Source organism: Sciurus carolinensis, chromosome 3 (genome assembly GCF_902686445.1).
Source record: "Sciurus carolinensis chromosome 3, mSciCar1.2, whole genome shotgun sequence".
NCBI lineage: Eukaryota > Metazoa > Chordata > Mammalia > Rodentia > Sciuridae > Sciurus > Sciurus carolinensis.
The window spans coordinates 87914858-87939151 of NC_062215.1; the positions used below are offsets into that span (position 1 = coordinate 87914858).

Sequence of the window (24294 nt, forward strand, 5' to 3'; positions counted from 1 at the left end):
TAAATTTCCTATTTGTTAATTGCTAGTATATAGAATACAGGATAAGTTGATCTTGTTTGTATCCTGTGGTTTTGGTTTGTGTTGTAATACTGCCGATCCAATCCACAGCCTCCCATATGCTAGGCTGTACCACAGGAGAGCTATATCAGCCTTTTTATTCAGTTATTCTAGTAGGTTTTTTAGTAGACAGCCTTGAATTTTCTACACCTAAGATTATTTCCATGATCTTTTCCAATCTGTATGTCTTTTGTTTTTTTCTTTTTCTTGCCTCATTGACTAGTGAGATGCTCCTGTACAATGTTGAAGGTTTGGGGGTTTTGTTTTTTGTTTTTTTGATACCAGGGAGTGAACCCAAGGGTGCTAAAGCATTAAGCCACATCCCCAGCCCTTTTTATTTCTTATTTTGAGACAGGGTCTCACTAGGTTGCTGAGTCTGTCTTTGAACTTCCCATCCTCCTGTCTCAGCCTCCCAAGCCACTGGGATTACAGGCAAGCACTACCATTCCTGGCTTGAATAGAGGTTTTGAAAGTACATATTCTTGGAGCTGGGGTTATGGCTCAATGGTAGAGTGCTTACCTGGTATGTGTGGGGTTCAATTCTCAGCACCATGTATAAATAAATTAATAAAATAAAGGTTCATTGACCACTAAAAATATATTTTAAAAAAAGTACATATTCTTGCCTTGTTTTCAATCATAGGGGAAGGAATGCAGTCTTGCATCAAGTGTGATTGTTTTAGTCAGCTTTTTTGCTGCTGTGACTAAATGACCTGACCAGCACAATTACAGAGGAAGAAAAGTTTACTTGAGGGCTCACGGTTTCAGAGGTCTTAGTCCATAGAAGGCCAGCTCCGTTTCTTGGGGCTCAAGGTGAGGCTAAACATCATAGCAAGAGAAAGTGGTAGAGGGAAGCAGCTCACATCATGGTAATCAGGAAGCAGAGAGAGACTCTACTCTCCAGATACAAAATATATACCCCATAGCCCCATCCCAATTCCCACCTCCTCCAGCCACACCCTACCATTCACTGATTAAGTTAAGACTCTGAAAACCCAATCATTTCTCCTCTGAACCTTCTTACATTGTCTCACATGTGAGTTTTTGGGGGACACCTCACAGCCTCTAAACCATAACGGTGATTTTCATCTGTGGGATTTTTAAACATATCCTGTCAAGTTGAGGAAGTTCCCTTCTATTCCTAATTTGTTGAGACTCTTTACAATGAAAGTACTAACTTTTTTGGAGTGATTTTTCTGTATTGAGGTAATCTTGTGATTTCTCTCCTTTAATTTATAAGTGTGAATTATTTTGACTGTTTTAAAATATATTTTTTATTTTTAATTGACATAGTAATTGTACATATTTCTGGGATACAGTGTGACATTTCAATACTTTTATACAGTATGTAATGAGCAGATCAGGGTAATTGGCATATCTACCATCTCAGACATTTATTATTTCTTTTTGTTTGGAACGGTCAATATCGTCTCTACTGTTTTGAAATAGTCAATTAATTATTGAGGTTAACTAACTTTTCAATGTTTAACTTAAACTTTAATTTCTGGAGTAGACCCACTTAATCATGATAGAGTATTCTTTTTAATATTACTGATTACATTTGTTAATATAAATAATTTTTATATCTATATTCATGAAGGATATTAGTCTTAGTTTACTTATAATGTCTCTGGTTTTATTATCAGGGCAGAACCACGCTGGCCTCAAAATGAGTTAGGCATTGTTCCCCCTCCTTTATTTTCTGTGGGAGTTTGTGTATGAATTTTGCTAAATTTTTTGCTAGAATTCATCATTGAATTCATCCATACCTGAAACTTTTTGCAACGTTTTTAAATTTCAGATTGAATTTCTTAGAGCCGTTACAATATCCTGTTTCTCTTTGGATCAGATTAGATAATTTGATGCTGCAAACTTTAGTTGTTCCTAACATCCCCCTTATATTATGCTTTCAGTATCTTTAGAATCAGTGTATAGCCTATATTGATCTCTGTATTGTTGAGTTGTAATAGACCTTCATGAGTTCTAGATCCTATGACTTTTCTTAGATGTATGATTTGCAAATATTTTCAACCATTCTGTAAAGTTGTCTTTTTACTTTGTTGATTACATCCTTTGATGTGCAAAAGTTTTTAATTTTAATAAAGTCTACATCATCTGTATTTTCTTTTGTTGCTTACACTTTCAATAGCATATCTAAGAATCCATTCCCAAAACAAGATCATACAGATTTATCCCTGTGTTTTCTCCTAAGCAGTTTATGACTTTAGCTCCTGTAGTTAGCTCATGTATCCATTTTGAGTTAATTTTTGTATGTTATGAAGTAAGGGCACAGCTTCATTCTTTTGTTAGTGTTTGTGTGATTATTCCATCACAATTTGTTGCTTTCCCCACTGAAAGAGTCTTGGTACTTTGTTGAATATCAGTAGATCTTAAATGTAAGGGGTTTTGTTGTTTTGCTTTGACTTTAACTTCTACTTCATTGTTCTATATTTCTGTCCTTATATCAGTAGTACATTGTTTTTTAAATTAAAATTATGCATCTTCCAACTTTGTTCTTTTTCAAAATTATTTTGACTTTCAGGTCTCCTGTATTTCCCCATGAATTTGAAAACAAACTTTCATTTCTGCAAAAAAAGACCATTGGAACTTTGAACTTGTAGATCTCTTTGGACATCATTGCCAATAAAGACTTATTTTTATTATATCTTCCTGATACATCCACTTGTATCATTTTGAAATGTTTTTCTCTTTAGTATTTCTTATCTTGAATCCTATTTTTCCTGAGATTAAAAGTATGACACAAGCTTTCCTTCAAAAGTAGCATTTAAGTAGTGTGTCTTCTCTATACTTTTATTTCCAACCTTGCATTTAAAGCTTGTCTTATGTCCATTTTATAGTTGACTTTTAGATTTTTATCCATTATTTATTAATATGGTGAGATTCAGATATACCACATTGCTATTCATTTTCCATTTGTCTTATATATATCTTATTTCTATTTGTTTCCATTCCTACCTTTTGTTTTTGAGCTTTAAATATTGTTTTATTTCTCTTATGTCTTTTTATCTACATCCCTTTGAAACTTGTGAATGTTTGTTTTTGGAGGGACTATGATATGTACCTCTTGTTTACCAAAGTCTACCACAAGTTACTTTTGAAACTGAGAATAAAGTATAGCAGTCATGTACAGTATAATTCCATTTACCCTCTCGCTGTCCTTTTAATTGTTGTCATATATATTGCATCTATATACATTGTAAAAACAAAAATAATATTATAATTTTTGCCTTAAAAATGATGTCTTTTTTTAATTACAAGGAATAAAAAAGGAGCATAATAATGAATAAGATTTCAGGGTTTACCAGTTACTTGCTGATACTTCCAGGAAAAAAAAAAATGAATAAAGAGATCCCACATATGTTACATCTATTCTAGTGTTTCACATACAGGAAAATTGTCATAAACTTGGGAGATTCTCAACCTATAACCAGTTTAGGAATTTTAAGCTTGACTGGTTTTCAGATAAGATGGGTACTCCTTTTTTTTTTTTTAATATGTGTATTTTTAATTTTTTTTTAGTTGTTGATGGACCTTTATTTTATTTTTATGTGGTGCTGAGAATTGAACGCAGTGCCTCACACATGCTAGGCAAGCACTCTACCACTGAGCCACAACCCCAGCCCAAGATGGGTACTCTTTAAGATCACCATAGATTTCTGTTCTTTTAGAAGTAATCCAATCAAGAGCAGAACTTGAAGGAGCCCATGACCTCTCTAAAATGAATATACTACCTACTTCTACATCACTGAATCAGCCTAGGTCAGATTAAGAGAAATTCACCGCTGAAATGAATAGCTCTCAAAGAAAAAATAAGTCATATTGATTTGCCTTAAAAATTTGAGGAAAAATAAAGACTGTGATATGTGCAACAGTGTATTAGTGTGGGAATGCATAAACTGGTTTATTTATACAGTTAAGTTAAATGAACTTTCAGTACATGTTTGAACAAGATAAGTTTCAAAAGTTAATTACAAAATAAGTTTCATGAAGTTATATAAAGTGCCACAAATTAAATTTCTAAAACACTCAACAATATATGTATATATTATAGATATATAATAAAAGTCTAAAACATAATTTATAGAACTATAACAGGCATGATGGCACACACCTGTAATCCCAGCAACTCAGGAGGCTAAGGCAGGAGGATCACAAATTTGAAATCAGCCTCAACATCTTAGCAAGACCCTGTCTCAAAATTTTAAAAATAAATAAACAAAAAGAACTTGTGATGTGGTTCAGTGGTTACGTACCACCAAAAAATAAAAAAACTTTTGTAGTACTAATATGTCTCCACCCCAGGATAATGACTGGAATTGGACAGAGCCTGTAGCTATTTCAGTAGTATTTTGTTTTGAAAAAGAGAAATCTGAAATACATAATGGCAAAAATATTCAAATATGATTGGTGGGCATATTAGTGTGTACTGTATGTTTGAATTTTTTCACTTTTTCAGTTAAATTTAAAAATAAGAAAATAAGTTTTCAGATGATTAATGCTGGGAAGAATTATTACTCATACACTCTAATATTCCTCACAGGAAAAAACTTCTCTTGCAAATGAAACTGATTTTTGTCCTCAATGCTTACAATCCTAGATGCCAGCCTGTTATTGTGCTCCAGGCCACTATCATTCCAATCAGCCTCAGTACCGCCCCGTCCCTTCTGTCCATTACAATTCACATCTAAACCAACCACTGCCACAGCCTGCACAGCAGACAGGTGAGTCACATTTCTGATGTTATGAATTCTTAGCCATGGACATGGCCTTTCTTCATCAAATTTCAGTCTTAATTAAGATACTGTCATACTCAAGGATCTAAATATATGCATACATATGAGTGTGAAAGCCAGTGAGATTAAAAGAGTGGACATATCTTAGAAGTTGCCAGAAAACAGCACACTATCAGGTCTGTATACTAAAAGGATGGGAGCCACAATGGGAAGGTTCTGCCAGGCTAAGAATCTTGTGTGCAGCTGCCCAGTCCTCACTTCTATGATAATGGAAACCCTCTTTACAGCCTCATAACAGCAAAGAGAGGGAAGCAAGGCAAAATGTCTTCTTAAGGGCTAACCAGAAACAAAGACCAAAACCACCTAAATTTGATTGAGAACTCTGAGAGATGATATTTCAGTATCTTAATCTCAGTAGCAATGCCTTTAAAAAAATATTTTACATGTATTTTCTGTGTTTTGTTTTCAGTTGTTGATTATATAGGAAAAAAAAACAAATTCAGTCTAATACTAGACATATAAAATATATTGAAATTCAGCATTCTTTTCCTTTTGCCCTTTTTCAAATTTTCTTCAAGCCTTCAGTGAAAACTGTAATCTCAATATAAAAAATGTGTCACACTAGATGTGTACTTATGTCCCAGTTGTTAAATAAGGCATTTATCAGGGTTTTCATAACTCTAGAAGTTGAAGTACAATTTTATTATTGGTCTCTTTAGAGAATTTCTAGCTGTTTGTAACTATTGGAGGTCCTCATATTATGCACATGTGACTCATGGAGGCACCATCACCTCCTCTGAGGCAGTTTGCTGCTCCTGAAATTATGTATAGCTCTTGAGGCTTATCTCCCCTTCAGGGGAAACATTTCTGCACTGGCCCATCTTAATGAGAAGTCTTCTTTGCTTCTTGATGGTGCAGACTCCAGTGATCATTATGATTCATCAACTTCCTTTATCAGATGAAAATCATTCTTAGCATAATCCTGCAGCAAAACTTGCACATCCTTAACCTGTTTCCTCTGGGAGTTGTCTTTTACCTAGTATGCAGGTTCTTCCCTTTATTTATGTTATTAGCCCTATATTGTATGTGTGACAGATGTTTTCCAAAGGCTGTTGAGTATAAACAGGTCGTTTTAGCCAAGTGATAATGTGTTCTGTGTCTCAAATATGACTCCTTTTAGTTGAAGCTTAATAATACATCCCATGTCAAATAATGTAAATTAGCATATACTCTCATTTCAAAAGACATCAAAAGTTGTTCTTGTACATGGGACCATTGGTCATGATACTTCTCAAGTTTTACATACATTGTTGTTTTGTTCTAATAGAAATTATTTTCTGAACTTTCCTGGACCTCAAATGATTGACTTTTGTTTGATATTTATGTCTGATTTTTCTTCCAAAACTATAACACAGATTACAACTGATGTCATGATAGTTAAAAAAAAGAAAAAGAAAAAGAAATTAATCCTCATGCTACTCATTAAACACCTTTTGTGTGACAAATTAATTCAGTTCACTATTAAACCCTATTTAATATAGTCAAGCAACTATACTTTTTTCTATATTTGTGTGAACCTTTTAGTTTTGTTCTTTTCCATAACAAAATCTGTAATCCTTTGCATGATCAAACTGCCTACAAAATAAAAATTTTTAATCATAGGTTGGAACTAATGTGCTAGTACAAATGCATCCCTGCAAAAGAATTTCCCACTTAATGGAAAATGATTATAAATTCCTAGACCGAAACCCAAGTATCTGACATTTTAGCATATGCTTATTGTTAGTGATATTTTTAATTGTGATGTTTTCTCTATGCCTAGTTATGAAAAGAGGAGAGGAAACAATAAGTAAGTCAGATTGCATCTGGATAATGCAGACACAGAAGAGAAGCATGTCTTTGAATAGTTTTTTACCCTGTGCTTGACTATTATGACTCAGTCATAATATAACACTTTATAACTAGTTTTGTCCTTTCAGTCGTTTTATGCAGTATCCTCTTAACTTATAGCTTAAGTTAGTTTTATATCATTCAGTTTGAAGAATAAAAGAGATAAATCTTCATAACATTCTTATCTAAGAGGAATTTTTGTTAAGCTAGTAAGCATAGTAGAAAATTTCCGTGCAAAGAAAAGTTTAGCAGTGCCAATCAGCAGATACTATGTTGGTAATTATATTAGATCTTTTTATAGAATTAGTAGGAATTTGAGTGCTTAAAAGTCTACAGACTTTTTTAATAGTTAGCTAATGATTCTGTTTTATGTCAAAGCTTGCAGAAAAGTGTGCATTTGTTTCCTAATGGAAAAATTAAAAGTACTAGGATATAAGGCAGTTTTCTATTTGATTTTTTTATAGTAATTTACATTTTAATATATAAATGTAATATGTTTACTTTTTAGAGGGTTTTGTTTTTGTTTTTGTTTTTTTGTTGTTGTTTTGGTGGTGTTGCGGAGTGAACCCAGAGCATTGTGCTTGCAAGGCAAGCACTCTACCAATTGAGCTATATCCCCAGCCCCTTTTTTTGGAGTTTTTTTAATCCCTATATTTCACCATCTCAATCTGATTAAAATTAGAAATTTACCACATCTTTTACATTTTTATTTTTTGCCACACAACTCTTGCATACCCTACAAAGTATCAAGATCCATGTTTTCTTTTATTACATAAAGGGTGAGACTAATTCAATCAAATAATGAAAGCTTTGGTAAATTTGGAACAAATTTTCTTCACTGTAGCACAAATAATATTTAAATATTTATATGTGAGTCTTAAGAAATTTTGCTCAAATTAACCCAACTAAGTCAATTATTCTTCTTAGACCTGGTAGAGTGTGGCAGTAGAAAATAAATCAGGATTCTCTATTATTTCTCCCTTTTGAAGGTAGGGAGAGGGTTGGGAAAATTTCTCAAGAATAAAATCCTTTGGTAGCCATGTGTGGGTGGGTGAACCACAGTTGCATTAATCTCATTGACAATAAATCTCCCATCTATCTTTCGAACCAAATTGAAATAGTATTAATTTGACTACTGAGAAGTGAATGCATTAGTCTCCTGTTATAAATGTGAAACTACTGAGCATGATCATTTGAAGTAAGATTGAGTTATCCCATCTACAGAAACAAGAAATTCTGGACAGTACATTGTATAAAGTGAAAGAATAGCAAACTGTGAGTCAGAATCCTGATGACTCTTAGTCATTTTTGCCTGGTGTTAGCTGTGTCACTTAAAGCCTCTGAGTTTTAGTTTACTCGTTTGCAAAGTAAGGGAGTTTTACTGTATTGTCTATTGAAGCCTCTGTGTTCTCTAAAATTCCATGTTTCTGTGTGTCTCTTATGAGACCTTTCTGGTTCAGAAAGGTGAATATTAGAGAATTGATTTGCAGTAGCTTAACAACTTACTGTCAATAACTGAAGTCATGCAAGCAGCTGTTTCAGAAGATAATATTACTTGCCCGTTGGGATAGTAAGAGATGTGTTATCCTAACCCTTTATCATAAAATGTGTAGCTTGAATACTACGAAGTACACTATATGTGAGGAGTTTGGTATGCTATAAAGAAGCTTCTGCACATAGTAATTTATAGCAAAGATTTTAGGTTTCTGGAGCCCTGGCTCTTAATAGGTAGCTGCTTTCATTCTTACAACTCTTTTAAAGTTTGCAGCTTCACCATACATGTTTAATATTTTGCTATAATTGGCCTTGTTCCTGAGCTGTTGGATTCGGGGCCGTAGCACTGTCTGAGAGGCTTACATTTCTCACAGTGAACCGGTCTCTTTTTCAGCTGCTTCCTGGCTTCTTTTTACTCAGGTTTCCACTGCTTTTTGCTTTTTTTTTCCTTCTTCTTTTCTTTCTTTCTTTCTTTTTTTTTTTTTTAATGCTAAGCTATTAACATTTGTTTTTAATTTTCATTCATTGTAATTGCCTTTTAATCATGCTTCATACTCAAAAATAAGCATTTAATTTAAATGCCAACCTTGGCTTAATATAATTTACCTTTTAAAAATTCATGAAAACTATTGCTTTAATTTCTTTTCCAAAGCAGATTTGAATGCAAGATTCAGTATGGTTTGGAGCTTATCAAAAAAGTTTATTGTCTTAAGCATGCCAAACTCATTAGCAGAAGTCAAATATGTCTTTTTTCCTATTGCTACACAAATTTTTAGGGACTTGATTCATTAAAACATACCTTCAAATGGACCTAAGATACCTAAATGCATTTGAAGCTACTTGGGCTCCTACCAAGGATATAATTCAAATTTTTTCCAAACTATGTTATTAATTTGCATGCCTGTGAGAAAGTAATTCTGTGAAACTAAATCTACTTTTAGTTTTACAACCAGTTGACAAATATAAAGAATATTAGTGAATTATACCTTCAGTCAGCTTTCCAGTAACTCAACCATGTGATTCCAAATTGATTAAGGTTTGTCACCAGCAAACTATGGTCAGATCCTTATGAATCACACTATAGAAAACAAGATTTAGGATAAACAATGTAAGATGTGCAGAGCACTGGCAGCATTGCAGGGCACAAATTTAAGAGCAGCTAGGGTTTAAAGACAAGTAAAGAAGAAATACCACTATTGGGTGAGCAGAGGAGGGAACATATTGATAGGAGATTCAGCCATGTCAAATAGAAACTGTAGGAAAGTCAATATTTTCTTTATTTGACATTTTTGATCCAAGTAATAGAAATTTTGTATTTGTGTTACTAGGTCGTAGCCCAGGCTATCCTTATTTTTTCATTGATTGTCTGAGCATTTCTTAGTCTTGTGAGCAGCACAGATTCAGACATTTTGTAATATCTACAAATCCACCTATTTCCCTTTTCCCTTCTCCATTAATCTGCTGCCACTGAAATCTGGAGCCAAATACACCTGGTAAGTACCCCGAGATTTCCTTGAGTTGTTCAATAGGACTGGGATTATAAGCCTGAGAGTTTAATAATTTGGAAATCATTCTTCTAATTTATAAATAAATTTAGATTTAGCAAAATGACTTATCTTCTTAAATAAAAAACCAACTATCTTCACAGTGCTGCTCCTGTAAAAGTTCAAAAAAATTTAATACCACTATTAACCTTAAATTTATGGCAACTCAAGTCATTCTTCAATTCTTTTTTATCTTTCTGATTATGTCTAATCTGTTATTAAGAATGCTTTCCTTTAACACAAAAGCTAACTCAACTCAGGTCACTTAGATAAAATAAAATTAGCCTATTAAAGTCTATGCAATACTTATTTGCTGAACACACTGTATTTCTTTCTTGCTCCCTTCTCTGTTAAAGTGAAATAGAGTTTAAAATAGAATATTCTTTGGGGCCCTCCAGGGAAGTGCCTAAGTCATCAATTTATATTGTCCTAGTTCTCTCAGCTTGCAGAATTGATTGTGCTTTCCTCTGAAAGTGCTGGAAGAAATGGCATATTACTGCAACTATGCATTCCTTTACCAAAAGAAAATGGTAGGGTTAACAAGCACCTGTGTTGAGATATAGATGTTAATTCTGATTGGTATTTTTATTGGCATTGCTTGCTTTATAAAGTAGATGCTTTCCCACAAGATTGACACACATTTCTATAAAAGCTATCCTGTTTTCCTCTAATTTCCAGGTTAAATCTAGCAGAAAATTTTTTTTATATTCTATAATACTGAAACATACTTTTTAATGAAGAAAGAATAATTGACATTATAACCAAATTGGTGATATAGTGAATGTCAGAATACCGAAAGTACTCTTTCTTTAAAAAAACCTAATAGAACTTTTCATTCTCCAGGAATCTACTTCTCTTTCCTAATCCTCAACCTTCTCCCTCTTTTCCAGATCTTTGGATTTTTTTTCTCATACTTGACTGTCTTCAGACTATACTTTTGAAACTATCAGAACTATGTTCCCCTCTTCCTTTTGTCTAAATAATTAGATAAGGGACCTGAATGAAAGTGTCTATTTAATAGGTGCCACTCCTTAACAATCCTACCTCAGTAGCCTGAAATTGCCTTGTTTAAACAAAGTTGCAGAGGAATTTGTGACCAGCTTGAACAGTTCTTGTAAAATTTTATTAAGCAAATGTACTTAATGTACACTTAAGTACATTAAGTGAGGCATGCCTGTAATTTAGTGATCCTTTACACTAAATTGCATTATTAATGATTTTCTTCTTACATAAATAACAGTGAAATTATTATCTTTGATTAGAATTGAGGAACAATATTGGGGGTGAGTTTTTGTTTTTCAGTGCTTCCCACCTGAATAGTTCTAGTTTTGCTTACAATTACAGTAACTTGAACCAACATGGCTCCTACAGTCTTCTTGCGTTAGAGAAATTCATTTGTTTGGCTTTTTTGTTTGTTTGTTTTCGGTACTGGGGATTTAACCCAGGGACGCTTTGCCACTGAGCTACATCCCCAGCCCTTTTCAAGACAGGGTCTCACTAAATTACTTAGGGCCTCCATAAATTGCTGAAACTCACCTGGAACTCAAAATCCTCCTGTCTCAGACTCCTGAGCCTCTGGGCTTACAGGTGTGCACCACCATGTCCAGCTCCAATAATCTTTTAATAACCTTGAATATCCTACTCTTTAGAGAATATATTCCAAAATTATATACTTTTAATGCAGTTACTGAGGTGTTATTTGCTAAAATTACTGGAACAAACGGTCAAACATCTCATCATGACTTCTGAAGAAACAGCTCAGATACCTGTTATAATGCCACTGAAATTTTCCTCCTGATTACCAGTCATGTAGAGCATCAATGTTAACTGATACTTTAAGTTGCAACAGTCTTAGGTTCCTTAGGCCCTGATTGCTCCCTCCCACTGTGGTTCAAGCCTGGTAGGTTTTCTTGCATCAAAGGTAAAAATGAATGGTCAGCTACTCAGTGGATGGGAAAAAGGTATTACTTCACAGAACTTCAAGACTTCGTCCATGAAACAGACAGCTCACCTTGCACACAAGATGTCCGGGTTAGAGCTGGCATCATCCCACTGGGTAAAGTCTGACTTCTTGGCAAAGCATCCTGACTTTGTGGAGAAGACAGTCACAATCTGTGAAAATTCTGCTAGAGAAATAAATTTTCTTTAGACTCATCTGGAATTGACAACAGAATAAACATTTTGAGCAAAAGCAGACTCTGAGGCAAAGTGGAACATTGGAGATTGACATGTAGATACTTGGACTGAGAAACAAACAAACAAACAAAAAAAACCAATGGGATATGGAACCCAAAATACTTCATGATTTGAGTTTCTTCTTCCCTTTTCCAACTGTTTTAAATGTGTGAAATCTAACTATAGTAGGGAAGTGTAACTTTGAAATGCAAGTCTCAAATTGTGCTTCTTGGGAGTAGTAGGCAAAACATAGGACAGTCCCTCCCAGATAAAGGACATTGTGAACTGATTATTTAAACCTTAAAAGATTTTTAGCCCTTAAATTCACTAGCTACCATCTGGACTATTTTACCTTTCACCCTTTTCCAATTGTGAATAATGACATTTTTACTCAAATAATCTTTAATTCAGATGACCAGAGTTTCCTGGTTGCTTAACTTTATAGCAATTATCTGTTTTCATACAGTTAAATTTATCTGGAAACTTAGGTATGTTAAGCTACAGTAACCAAAATGTTGAATTTCATTAACCGAAATTTTCACAAAATTGAAGAAAGCCAGGTCTTACTTCTTTGTACATTACTATAATACTCTTTCTACTTCAACATTGTCCCTTTAAATTTTAGAATCAGACTGCTATGTGCAGATCTCAGCTGCACTTTTAAGGCTAGTGACCTTGGACAAAGTATGAATCTCTCTATGCCTTTATTTTATCATAAAAGGGATAATAATTATACCTGTTTCATGAGATATGAGCACTAATGAGTTATCTCAAGAACTCAGAACAGTGCCTGAAACCTAATAAATGTCATGTTAGTGATTAACATTACCTTGTGGTGCCGTTGGAGCAATGATAATTATATAGTATTCTAAATGGAAAAACATAGGAATTTGGGGTAGAACTCCATCCTGAACACAAGATAACAAAATTTGTCCTAAAATATTTTATCTTTTTAACTTTTTGACACATACCTTCACCCTTAAAATGCAGTATAGATAAATTGAGTTATTATTCTTTGGTTACTAAACTTGAGGTCTGTGTTTTAAGAAAATTTATTTAAATACTTCCTTCTTGTAGTTTGAAAAATCTCTGTTGAACAGATAAAGAAGCATTACATAGAAAAGGTTTTGAAACAGTAGTCATATAATCCCATTTCTTCAATGAATACATATATATATATATTGCTGTACGCGTAGAAAAAGACTAGCCATACATGGTGATTATAAGTATTTTATAAGTGATTTTTTTTCCTATAGCAACTTTTTTGTATTTTCCAAATTTTCTTCCATAATTATGTTTTATGATTAAATATGGTTATTTGAAAAAGTGTTTTCAATGTCCACAATTTTTCAGAAATTTTTAAATAATGCCATCAAAGTTTATATATTAAATATAAATAATGACTTATGTTCTTTCTTACCAAATAAGTATTTTGAAGTTGATTAAATCTATGATTCAGCTGCTATGAGTGATTCATTTCAGACTAATGTGCTTTATGTTCATTATGTCATTTTATGAAAAAATGATTAAATGAATTTAACCTTAAAACTAATGTTACCTTAAAACTTAAATTCATCTTTTGCTTTCAGAAACTGATTATTCAGGGCTGGGGATATATCTCAGTTTGTAGAGTGCTTGCCTGGCATGCATAAGGCCCTGGGTTCAATCCCCAGCACCACAAAAAGAAAAAAAAAAAGAAAGAAAGAAAGAAAGAAATTGGTTATTCACTAAATGGGAAGACTTGAAGAACTGACCATTCTTAGCCTGTCCACACATAATAACTTCAGGTTTTATGTAGAAGCATATATTATTTGGGTTCTATTCTATTAATATGTTTTTTCCCTGTTGTTTCCCTAAGTGTAAATATTTAGTGTCCATATTTTGGCCTAACCAAGTGAGAGCTAATACGGATTGTTTTCCTTTAAAGGGCAACAATGTGTGATGAAATTTCTTCCTTCACTCCTAAGAAGCATATCATTTCTATTTTTTAGAAGTATACACAAACCATGAGGGAAGAATTAGCAAGGAAAAGTTTATGTTGCCAGTAGATTCAGGGCACAGTGAACATTTATGAGGGGATTGACAAGAGCTTTTTAGGATGACATTTTCTTTTAAAGTGCTTGGCATCCTTAATATTTAGTATCTCCACTATTATTCAAAGACATGTTCCCAGTTTGTTTATGCTATTTCTGAATGAAGTACTAGTGTTAGTGGTTTTTCTATTTTCAGTCTTTAAAATCTGGAACTTCCTGGTATTCTTACCACTCTCTTGCTTGTAAAACCTTTGGTTCTCCACCAGTATTCTATTGTGCCTTTACATACCATATCTAGTCATTTCTGACTACTTCCCATTCTTCAAGCTATTATTTACTTTTTACTTTTTCCAGACCTTTGCTTAACTGGAATGTTTTTTTCCTTTAAGTTCAAGCATAAATTTACTATCTCCCTGAATATCAGAAATAATTTCTCCTTATTTTCACAACACTATTTATACTGCTAATCTTGTGATTCCATGACTACGAATCCTTTTGTCAAAGAAAAGAACCATGTAACACTTAATTTTTATATAACCCAGCTAGCAAATGGTGTCCTCTTTACTACCTTCTGTGATGAATGACCAGGTTCTGGGGTCAGAAGTTTTAGATTTCACATTATGTTGTCACATTTTCAAAATATGCATGGTGTTTGTATGGATATGTACCTGTGTGGGTGGCAATTAATAAGTATGAATATTAATGAAAATTAGATTCCATGAAGGAATCTAAAATACCTTGGAAATTGGGGCTTGGGTTGTGGCTCAGTGGTAGAGGGCTTGCTTAGTATGTGTGAGGCACTGGTTTCGATTCTCAGCACCACATATTAAAAAATAAACTAAACAAAGGTTCATTGACAACTAAAAATATATGTAAAATATTTTTAAAAATACCTTGGAAATTTACTGATGTAAATTCTGTGAATTCTGTTACTTGTATCCAAGTAACCCTACATTAAACCACTATGGCGTGGTTTCTGTGGTTATGTATTGAAAACTTCCTGTGTCCAATTTTATTTTTAGAAGAGAATTTAGATAGGGTACCTCTAAGATGAGTCTTCCAAAATTAGGTAAGTTAAAAAATGAGAACCACATTTGTACATAAATTGGCTTTTTTTTTTTCAATGCTACTTTTAAGACAGCCTATAACCTTGAATATTTTTTGGTAAACTACAAAAGTAATATGCAGGCTGGGGATTTAGCTCAGTGAAAGAGTACATGTCTGGCATGCAAAAAGCCCTGGTTTCAATTCCCAGTACCACCCAAAAAGAAAAAGAAAAAAACGAATAGGCAAAACATTTAAAATTTCTTAAGGGACTATGACTATTTAAGTCAAAGTATTTTAATTCTGATTATATTAGAGGGAGTTCTACCGGGTATCCACTGTTTGTTTTGCTTGTTAGTAGGCTATAATTTATCTAATTCCATTGTTAGCTGTACAGAGCTGAGCCCAGATTCTGACGCTATGATATATGCTTGTGTGTATATATATTGGGGAGAGGTAGCATTTCCAACACAAGATATCCTGTTTGTATCTGATTTTCATTCCTGTCTTTTATTTTCCTAGGAGTGAAGATGTGTCAGAATGTTTTGATGGTATTTGCAATTTGTTATATGAATTTGAAATACTTAGCATTTGATGAACTAAAGATAGGGTTGAATGTTAATTGTTAGATTAAAAAGTGCTGCTCTCTTCCTTTACCCACCTCTAAGTTTAATTAGTAGTATACAGGAAATACACAAGGGGGAATGGTTTAGGAGATAGTATATTACCAATTGCTTTCTGACGGATAAGGAACTAGGATATACATTTTTTTGTACAAAATAAGATTGGTGAAAGTCATTCAGAACATGGCCATATGACACTGTTGCCATTGAGATAGCACCATTTTACAAAAATCTTTCACTGTTAAAAGATTCACTGTATTGGATTTTGGATTTTGATGTTGTTAATATGTTGCTTAGCTACCAGATAAATTTTGTATCTTGAGAGAAAGTAGGTGCTAGATTATATTTAATTATTTAATCCTTAAGCAGAATCTTTAAGACTTCTAAGTGTCTATAATGATATTGTTGTCTATAGTCAATACCTAAAATATCTTTGCAATTTCTCTTGATTTAGAGATTAGTGAAGATGGAAATAAAAACTGTAAGATAGCAAAATGTGTTTGTGGTGTCATCGGGGAAACATTGACCTTTGCTATTGAAGTTTGTATAAGCAGTACTAGAATTCAGTTCATCTTTGTAAAAACTTTTCTTCAGTGCTAAATAAGTTATTTTTATCCAGTTTCTTTTTAAAAAAGTATTTGTGATAGCATTTTATAATTCCCTGAGTCTTAAGCCAATTGGTATACCTGAGTGAGTCCTCTTAGGATCAGGAAACAAAATATAACTGATGCTCACTATTGTACTGTTAGATTATAGAGTCTTAATTAAACTAAGGACAAGTTCACTTTATCAAAGTAAATTTCTAATGTTAATATACTACTTAGGGGCTGCAATTGTGGCTCAGTGGTAGAGCACTTGCCTAGCATGTGTGAGGCACTGGATTCGATCCTCAGTACCTCATAAAAATAAATAAAAGAAAGAAAGGCATTGTGTCCATCTACAACTAAAAAAAATTTTTTTAAACTTTAAAAAACAAAAATACTACTTAAATTACCAATAATGCCTTCATTGTATAGATTGAATCAAGTAGATTACTTAAGCTATTTAATTGTTTATCTGCTAAGTGACCATAATAATATAATAGGTAAATAATGTAAAAAATTACTGAATAAGTCCATTTGCCTTCATCTGACATATTCCTAATGTAAGGATTCATATCTTAGTGTGATATTTTTTAACATGCAGCCATTCTAAAATAGTGGTTCCCTACATACACACACACACACACACTTTTGGTCCCTGACAGGACCAGTTTCATGAGCCTGCAACCAGTGCAGTGCCTGGGGCCTTATGCTTACTTTAATGTTCTTCTCTTACCAACTTGAAATTCTTAATAATTTTTAACAAGGGGACCTACATTTTTTTCTTTCAGATCAGACCCTTCAAATTATGTAGGCAGCCCTAATACCCAAGAATAGTTGTTGTAAAAGATCGTAATATAAACTGAATAGTAATTGTCCTGTGTTAACAAAGTCTTTTACCCTATAATTTTCTACATAAGAAGTCTTTGTACACAGATTTTATTTGAATGTATTTTAAGGAGGAAAGTTGGTAGATGATTTTACCTACATAGTAAACACTTAAATGTTGCTCAAAATAGAGGGCTTAGGGAATTTGACACTTAAAACAAAATTCTATTATTTAGAACACAAAAGTACTTTCTTAAAATAGAAATATCCTATTAGATGGAATATATTAAACTCAAAACAGAATTTAACTCATTTTACCTTTACAGGTTTTCAAGTTATCCCCAACCAGCAGCAAAACTACCAAGGAATAGTTGGAGTTCAGCAACCCCAGAGTCAGAGCCTAGTTGGAGGCCAACCCAACAGCATTGGAAATCAGATTCAAGGAGTGGTCATCCCCTATCCTTCAGTGCCATCGTATCAGGTATATTGTCTCTCTTTTCTATTTTAGGTAGAGATAATTTTAGATAGATTCAATGTGTAGCTACAATGTGTCTTCTCTATTCTCCTTTTAATATAGAAATGTTTCTGTAATGCAAAACTTTATAGTCTTTAAGAGTTTATTAGTAATAGTGTCTGTTTATACTCATTTTTGTTTTATTCATTCACTTTATTAATATTTCAAGTGTCTGTAATAACACATTACTTTTGGCAAGTAAATTTTGCCTGGCACTGTCTGTATTTCCAACTATACAGATTTATAAACAAGTGTCTTATTCTGTTCTTCAGCTCCTTAGAAAGTCCTCCTTAGAGAGAGGAATAGGAGAAAAAAATAGAGGTAAAGGGGAGGTATTTGAAATAGTGAGATATAGTATAGACCATAAATCAGTGTTTAATGGAATAGTTAAGTACATGCAGTTTCCTATGCTAGAACTTGTTGTTTCTCCCCCCTTGATCCCTTAAAGGGATGATATGTCATGGATTTTAATTTATATTTTTAAAACAGAAATATCTATTATTCCATAAATAAGCAGGTGACTTTAGTATAATATGACACATTTTCTAAAACTCTTCAAATTTTAGGGAATAACTTATATATAGGTTTATTTTATTAGCTGAGCCTATGTGAAGAAAGAAGTCCAAAGGCCATTTTCATTCATCTCAACAAGGAACAAATAATGTGTGTTTTATCTAAACACATGTTAACAAATTGATGACAGTAACTCAGGAGATCATGAAATGAAGCAATGAACAGATTATAAAGACCTTGATAATAATGCCTGCTCAGAAAATAGAAACCTTTAACTAGAACCTTTACAGAAATTATGTACATAGATTAGTTAAGAAGATATTCTGGAGACAGAGAAGGATGTAAGCAAAGAGGAAGTATATTCCATATAATTCCAGAAAATTTAAGTTGAAATTAAAGGATGAAATGTGGAATTTGTCACGGGAATGTGTTTACTTTTGAACCTTTTGATAACAGAAAGCAACAACAAAAAATAAGTATTTTATGAAATTATATCTTAGTTCTTTTTCTTTCACATCCCCCATGCTTTTTCCCCCTGATCTTCCATGCTTGAACAGAGGCACATGAACTGCCCTCCTTCTGCTTTCCCCATAGTCATTAGATAGGAACAACACTGAGCCAGGAACACTGCCTTCTCAAGGAGTCTGGTCTCACTGTGTAATCCAATACATTGAGCATCTGTTCAGGCGCTGTGCTGGGTGTTAAAGACTCAGTTGAAAAAGATTTGCCCTTGACTTTTAGGGGCTCACAGGCTAGTGAGAGAAATGTCATTTTTTTAAATTGGTGTGTTATAGTTGTATATAATGATGGGATTTGCTGTTAAATAGTCATACATGCACACAGTATAATAATATAATTTGGTCAGTATCACTCCCCAGCAATTTCCCTCCTCCTTCGCCTCCTTCCGCGATCTGTACCCTTTCCTCTACTGATCTCCCTTTGATTTTCATTAGCTCCCACCCCTACCCCTGTTTTTCTTTTCCTTTTTCCTCTCTCTTTCACATATGAGAGAAAATATATGACCCTTGACTTTCTGAATTTGGCTTATTTTGCTTAAAATAATGATCTCAAATTTCATCCATTTTCCTGCAAATGACAATTTCTCTTTTATGACTGAATAAAACTCCATTGTGTACATATACCACATTTTCTTTATCCATTCATCTGTTGATGGACACCTAGAATAGTTCCATGGTTTGACTATTATGAATTATGCTGCTATGAACATGGGTATACATGTATCACTATAGTATGATGACTTTAGGGGAACCTCCATACTGATTTTCATAGCAGTTGTACTGGTTTACAGTCCCACTAACTGTGTGAAATTTTTCCTTTAAGAAATGTCATTTTTGGGACTGAGGTTGTGGCTCAGAGGTAGAGCACTTGCCCAGCATGTGTGAGGCACTGGGTTCGAGTCTTAGCACCACATATAAATAAGTAAATAAAAGAAAGATCCATCAACAACTAATAAAAATATTTAAAAGAAAGAAATGTCATTTTTAAATAAATCACAGCATTATTAGTGTAATTTTTAAAAATGTAACTAAATATTGGAGCTATTCCAGAGCTAAGACACTTCTAATTTCTACAGCATACTTTTTTGTTTTACAAGTTATAAATTATTTTCTCATGATATCTCATAATTCTCACACTGGGTGAATGATTGTAGGAAGTGTTCTGACTAGCAGTGAATCCTGCTTTCAGATTAGGTAGTGATAAAACTGTTCTCTGAAAAATAATCCAGAAAAGTCATCTGTTCTTAGTAACGAATTCTGTGACTGCACATTCTTTAGCAGTGTGTGTGCATGCACACTCTGTCTCACTCTTTCTCTTTTGGTACTTCACACTTTTTTCTTTACCTAGTTACGAATTTATTCCAGTAGTTCAAGTCATCTAGATTAAACTGTTTCATTTTTCTCAGATCTGTCTTACATGTATATTAATTTATACATTTATTTCCATTTATACATGGAAATAACCTCAGAGCTGGGTGCGGTGGTGCATGCCTGTAATCCCAGTGGCTCAGGAGGCTGAGTCAGGAGGTTCACAAGTTCAAAGCCAGCCTCAGCAATGGCGAGGCACTGAGCAACTTATTGAAACTTATTGAGACCCTGTCTCTAAATAAAATACAAAATAGGACTGGGGATGTGGCTCAGTGGTCAAGTGCTCCTGAGTTCAATCCCTGGTACCATAGAAAAAAAAAAGAAGAAGAAGAAGAAAATAAAGAATCTCAGAATGTTACACTGCCTCAATAGATAAAAAGGTTGAAATATGTTACATTATACAAAGCTACATGAATCAGAATAATAATTTTCTATTTGGGATGAATGAGCTAAAGGGAAAGTAATTAAGAGATTTTATATTTTTGAGAGGACTAATTTTGCATTTCACAAATATTTTAGATAAGTAAGAAGTTAATCATTAACTTTTAAATCACAGAGCCAAGAAAGTGGTTAAAGAACTGAGGCTCTGGAGCTAAAGTGCGTGCATCTTAATCCTGACCTTTTTACTAACTATACAACCTTGAGTGACTTATTTAACCTCAGTTTATCCCTTTACAAAATAAGAATAATGAAAGTACCTTCTTAGGTTGTTAGGATGCCTTTATGAGATAATACACATAAAGCACTTATAAAAGAACCTGATACATGGCAGTAAGTACCCAGTAATGTTAACCCTCATCATCCCCATTGCTAACATTATCATCATTGTCACAAGCTTTTATGTTGGCTTCATGTAACAAAATCACTATATTATGGTATATTGTAAGTGAAGAGTGAAGAAAGCATGATGCCTGTGTGATTTGTTTTAGGAACTAGATAATGGAAGTAGAGAATTGAAGAATCCATTATGTCCATATGATTTCTTATAATTAATATAGAAAACAAAGAATTGAAAGATTGACTTTCACTGAATGCCTACTATACTAGATTTAGATATGCTATCTCATAATAGAAATAATACCTCCTCCCCATGCTGGAGGTAGCATTTCTAGCTTTTTAAAGGACTGAGGAGCCTCAGAATAGTTAAGTCATTTGCCCAATGTCACAGATAGTAAAGTGTGGAGCTGACATCTCGTCTAGACACCTGAAACCTCAAAGCCCACACTATGATCCAACATGCCTTGCTGACACTCTCCCTGATTCTTCCTTAACTCTGCCTGACTTGAACTGTATGTCTTTTCCCATGTCAGATGGTCATCTTTATGTAGAAAGTTTCCTCCTTTTTAAAATAACTTACTTAGGAACATAATCATATTTTTCAAAATCTAATGCATCTAGCCTACTTGTACAGTTGATAAATGCTAGCCAAACATTTGCTAGCTCAAGGGAACATAGAACATAGTGGTGGAACTATGGCAAACTTAACGGGAAAATTCAGTGTTATGTTGGCTTACTCCTAACTACTCATATTTCAAATGTTTTTGGAGGCTATGAACATCTGCAGTATTTAGAAAAACCTTTTTTCCTTTAAATTATCTTTCAAATTTTAGGTTTCACTGCCTCAAGGTTCTCAAGGAATTGCCCATCAAACTTACCAACAACCTGTTATGTTCCCTAATCAGTCTAATCAAGGATCTATACCCACAACAGGAATGCCAGTTTACTACAGTGTCATTCCACCTGGCCAACAAAATAATTTAAGGTGAGTATGACTAAGAAACCTAACCCTCTAGCTTCTCTTTGTTTACCAGGATTATGGTCTTTTGCTAGTTTTAAAGTTGACTAAATGACTGAAATCATTTTCTGATGTAGATAGAAAAAAGTATGATAGTCTTTTTCTAATATTTCTAAAACATAATTCATATAAATTAAACATTGCATATGCGCTGAACATTCCATATATGAACTAGAGTCAAATCTCTTAAGTACTTCCTTTACTCATCCAAATTGAGTAATAGTTGATCATAGTCCTTGGAGTTTTGAGCATTTATTTGTTAATGATGTATTTGTAGTAGTTTGGGAAGCTTGTATTTCCTGTAGGCAACCTTAGCAGCCAGATATCTTATTGGAATTTTTCAGGCTCTGGGATGCTCATTTTTCATCAGTAAGGGGAAAGAGGCATGTAGGAGAAGTAAATGATAGTAGGTCTGTATTTTAAAAGTTGTGAAATATTTCATCAGTTATTTAAAGTTGGGAGAGCAGCAGCAGCTTCTCTGACAAGCCTAAACAAGTGTTAAAAATAGTAATCTCCCTTTGAATTGGGTACCTTTAGTCCATTTTTCAGAATGTATTAAAAAGCCTTTTGTTTACTCTTATAACGTCCCCATGATGTTACCAGAGAGACAGCTGAGCTCTTTTTAAGAATGAGAAACTTAAGTTATAATCACTCATAAAGAGATTGTTGTCACCCAGTTATGGTTACAGATGACATTTAGGGTGAAGATGGGACTGATATACCTTATTTCACTGAAATTTACCCAGGAAAATAGGAGCTTGTTCTGACCTGATTTGTTGTTAAGACCCTTCAAGTGGAACTCACATTTTTCTTTTGTCTCTGTGGCTGCCAGTGTTTAGGTTGAGTGATTGAGAAGGGTAGACTTTTTAAATGTCAAGCTAGTTTTGAATCTTGCAGGCACCTTGGGAGTTTGAGGTAGAGCTGCTACACAATAAATATAGAAATGTGTTCTGGGTTAAAATTCATATTTGTCCTATGACTTTAAAAATTCTGTAAGGAGAAAGGACTCTCAATCTGAAGTTAGAAAAGTAACTTATACAAATTTACATGTACAAATTTAAGTTTGGGATCCATATTGCCCATTCAGTATGTAAAATGTCAATTAGAGGCAGAATTCTGAGCTAAAGTAGATGAAATGAAGAGTTAGGAAGTTGTTGAATTGTCTCCTTTATTGAACCAAGGTGTAACCTTTTATTTATCAGTGCAAATAAGGAAAGTAATCATCCTATGTAGGGCAGAGGCTGAAATAAATAGTTCCATATTATTAATCCAGTGACTCACTTGAGACCAAAAGATATCTATTTCTCTAAGTTATTTCTGTAGGTCTTTATGCTGGGAAGAAGGTCTTTTATGAGGGAAGAAGATCAAGCTTTTAGGAACCTGAAGGGGGTAATTTAGGTTTTAAATTTTTGCCATGTTTGTTATATTTGTCAATCCCTTGAAACAAAAATGATCTTATGTGCTCGACTTCTGAGGGAATTGACCCTAAGTGTATGAGTAGAGGTAAGAGAGCACAATTCTGTACCCATCTCTACAGTCAGCCTAGTATCAGGCATTATGGCAGAATCCAAAAATTATCAAGTTAGTACTGATGACTATGCTTGGAAAAGAACCATAGTCCCTGGGCCTGCTTCTGCAAAGAAAATTAAAATGTGGAAAGCATCGAGCCTGAGGAATATCCTAGAGCACAGCTTTTGAGAGATGAGTGAGGTTCCCCAACAACCTTGAACTTGAATCTTGATAAAAAGTCTGGAATCACTCACTAAAGTTTAGGACTGTGACCCAAAATGAGGCAGACAAACTTGAAAGAAGCTAGCTATGATTGGTCATCATATAACAAACTGGCATTGATCTGTTTCACCTGTAGATTACCAGTCTAAGACATGGAGTGGGTTGTACAAAAAAAAGAGGATGTGTAGTCTGTCTATCTAGTACACCGGTACCATGTAAACTAGTTATTTTGTAATGAGTCATGTTAAGGATACCTTTGGGTGAGAAAAAATTGCAATTAAATAACATCATTTTTCAAATTTAATAGCATTCCTTATTAAAAGCTATTCCTGCTTCTGGGAAATATTTAATAGATAAATTGCTATAACATTTCAAAATTACTTGGAACCATCATTTAAAATTTGACATGGCTGTTTCCTATTGATCCAGTAATTACCATCTAATGACTAATACATAGAAGCCATTCCTTCATAAATCTAGATGTAGCAGCTTATACAAATTATATTTATCTAACATATTCTAGTGTACTTACATGAAAAGAGGAAGTTGGTCTGAATACCCAAGCACCTGGAACAGGTCCCAAAATAGAAAGGAACTTGGTAAATCTATACTGAATGAACACATTTCTTCAGTGGCAGAGGCTAGCTTGCACATACGTATATGTACAATTAATTATTGACCTTAATTTTGTTTTTGTACCTGTGTATATTTTTAAGTTTTTCATTAGTGTTTTTAAATTACAGAATAATTAATTTTGTTGACATAAATGAATGCAAAGATGTGTAAGAGGAAACTAATCATGCCTCACTGCACCATCATCCCCAGATCACCA

At 33.6% G+C, this 24294-nt stretch overlaps 1 protein-coding gene across 1 annotated transcript in view; it reads left to right on the plus strand.

The window, feature by feature from the left end:
* R3hdm1 (R3H domain containing 1) overlaps positions 1 to 24294 on the plus strand; it is a 198524-nt gene that overhangs the window by 132702 nt on the left and 41528 nt on the right. The window contains 3 exon segments of the mRNA XM_047543950.1: positions 4676 to 4799; positions 17350 to 17504; positions 21547 to 21698. Of these exon segments, the coding sequence (XP_047399906.1) occupies positions 4676 to 4799; positions 17350 to 17504; positions 21547 to 21698 (431 nt within the window).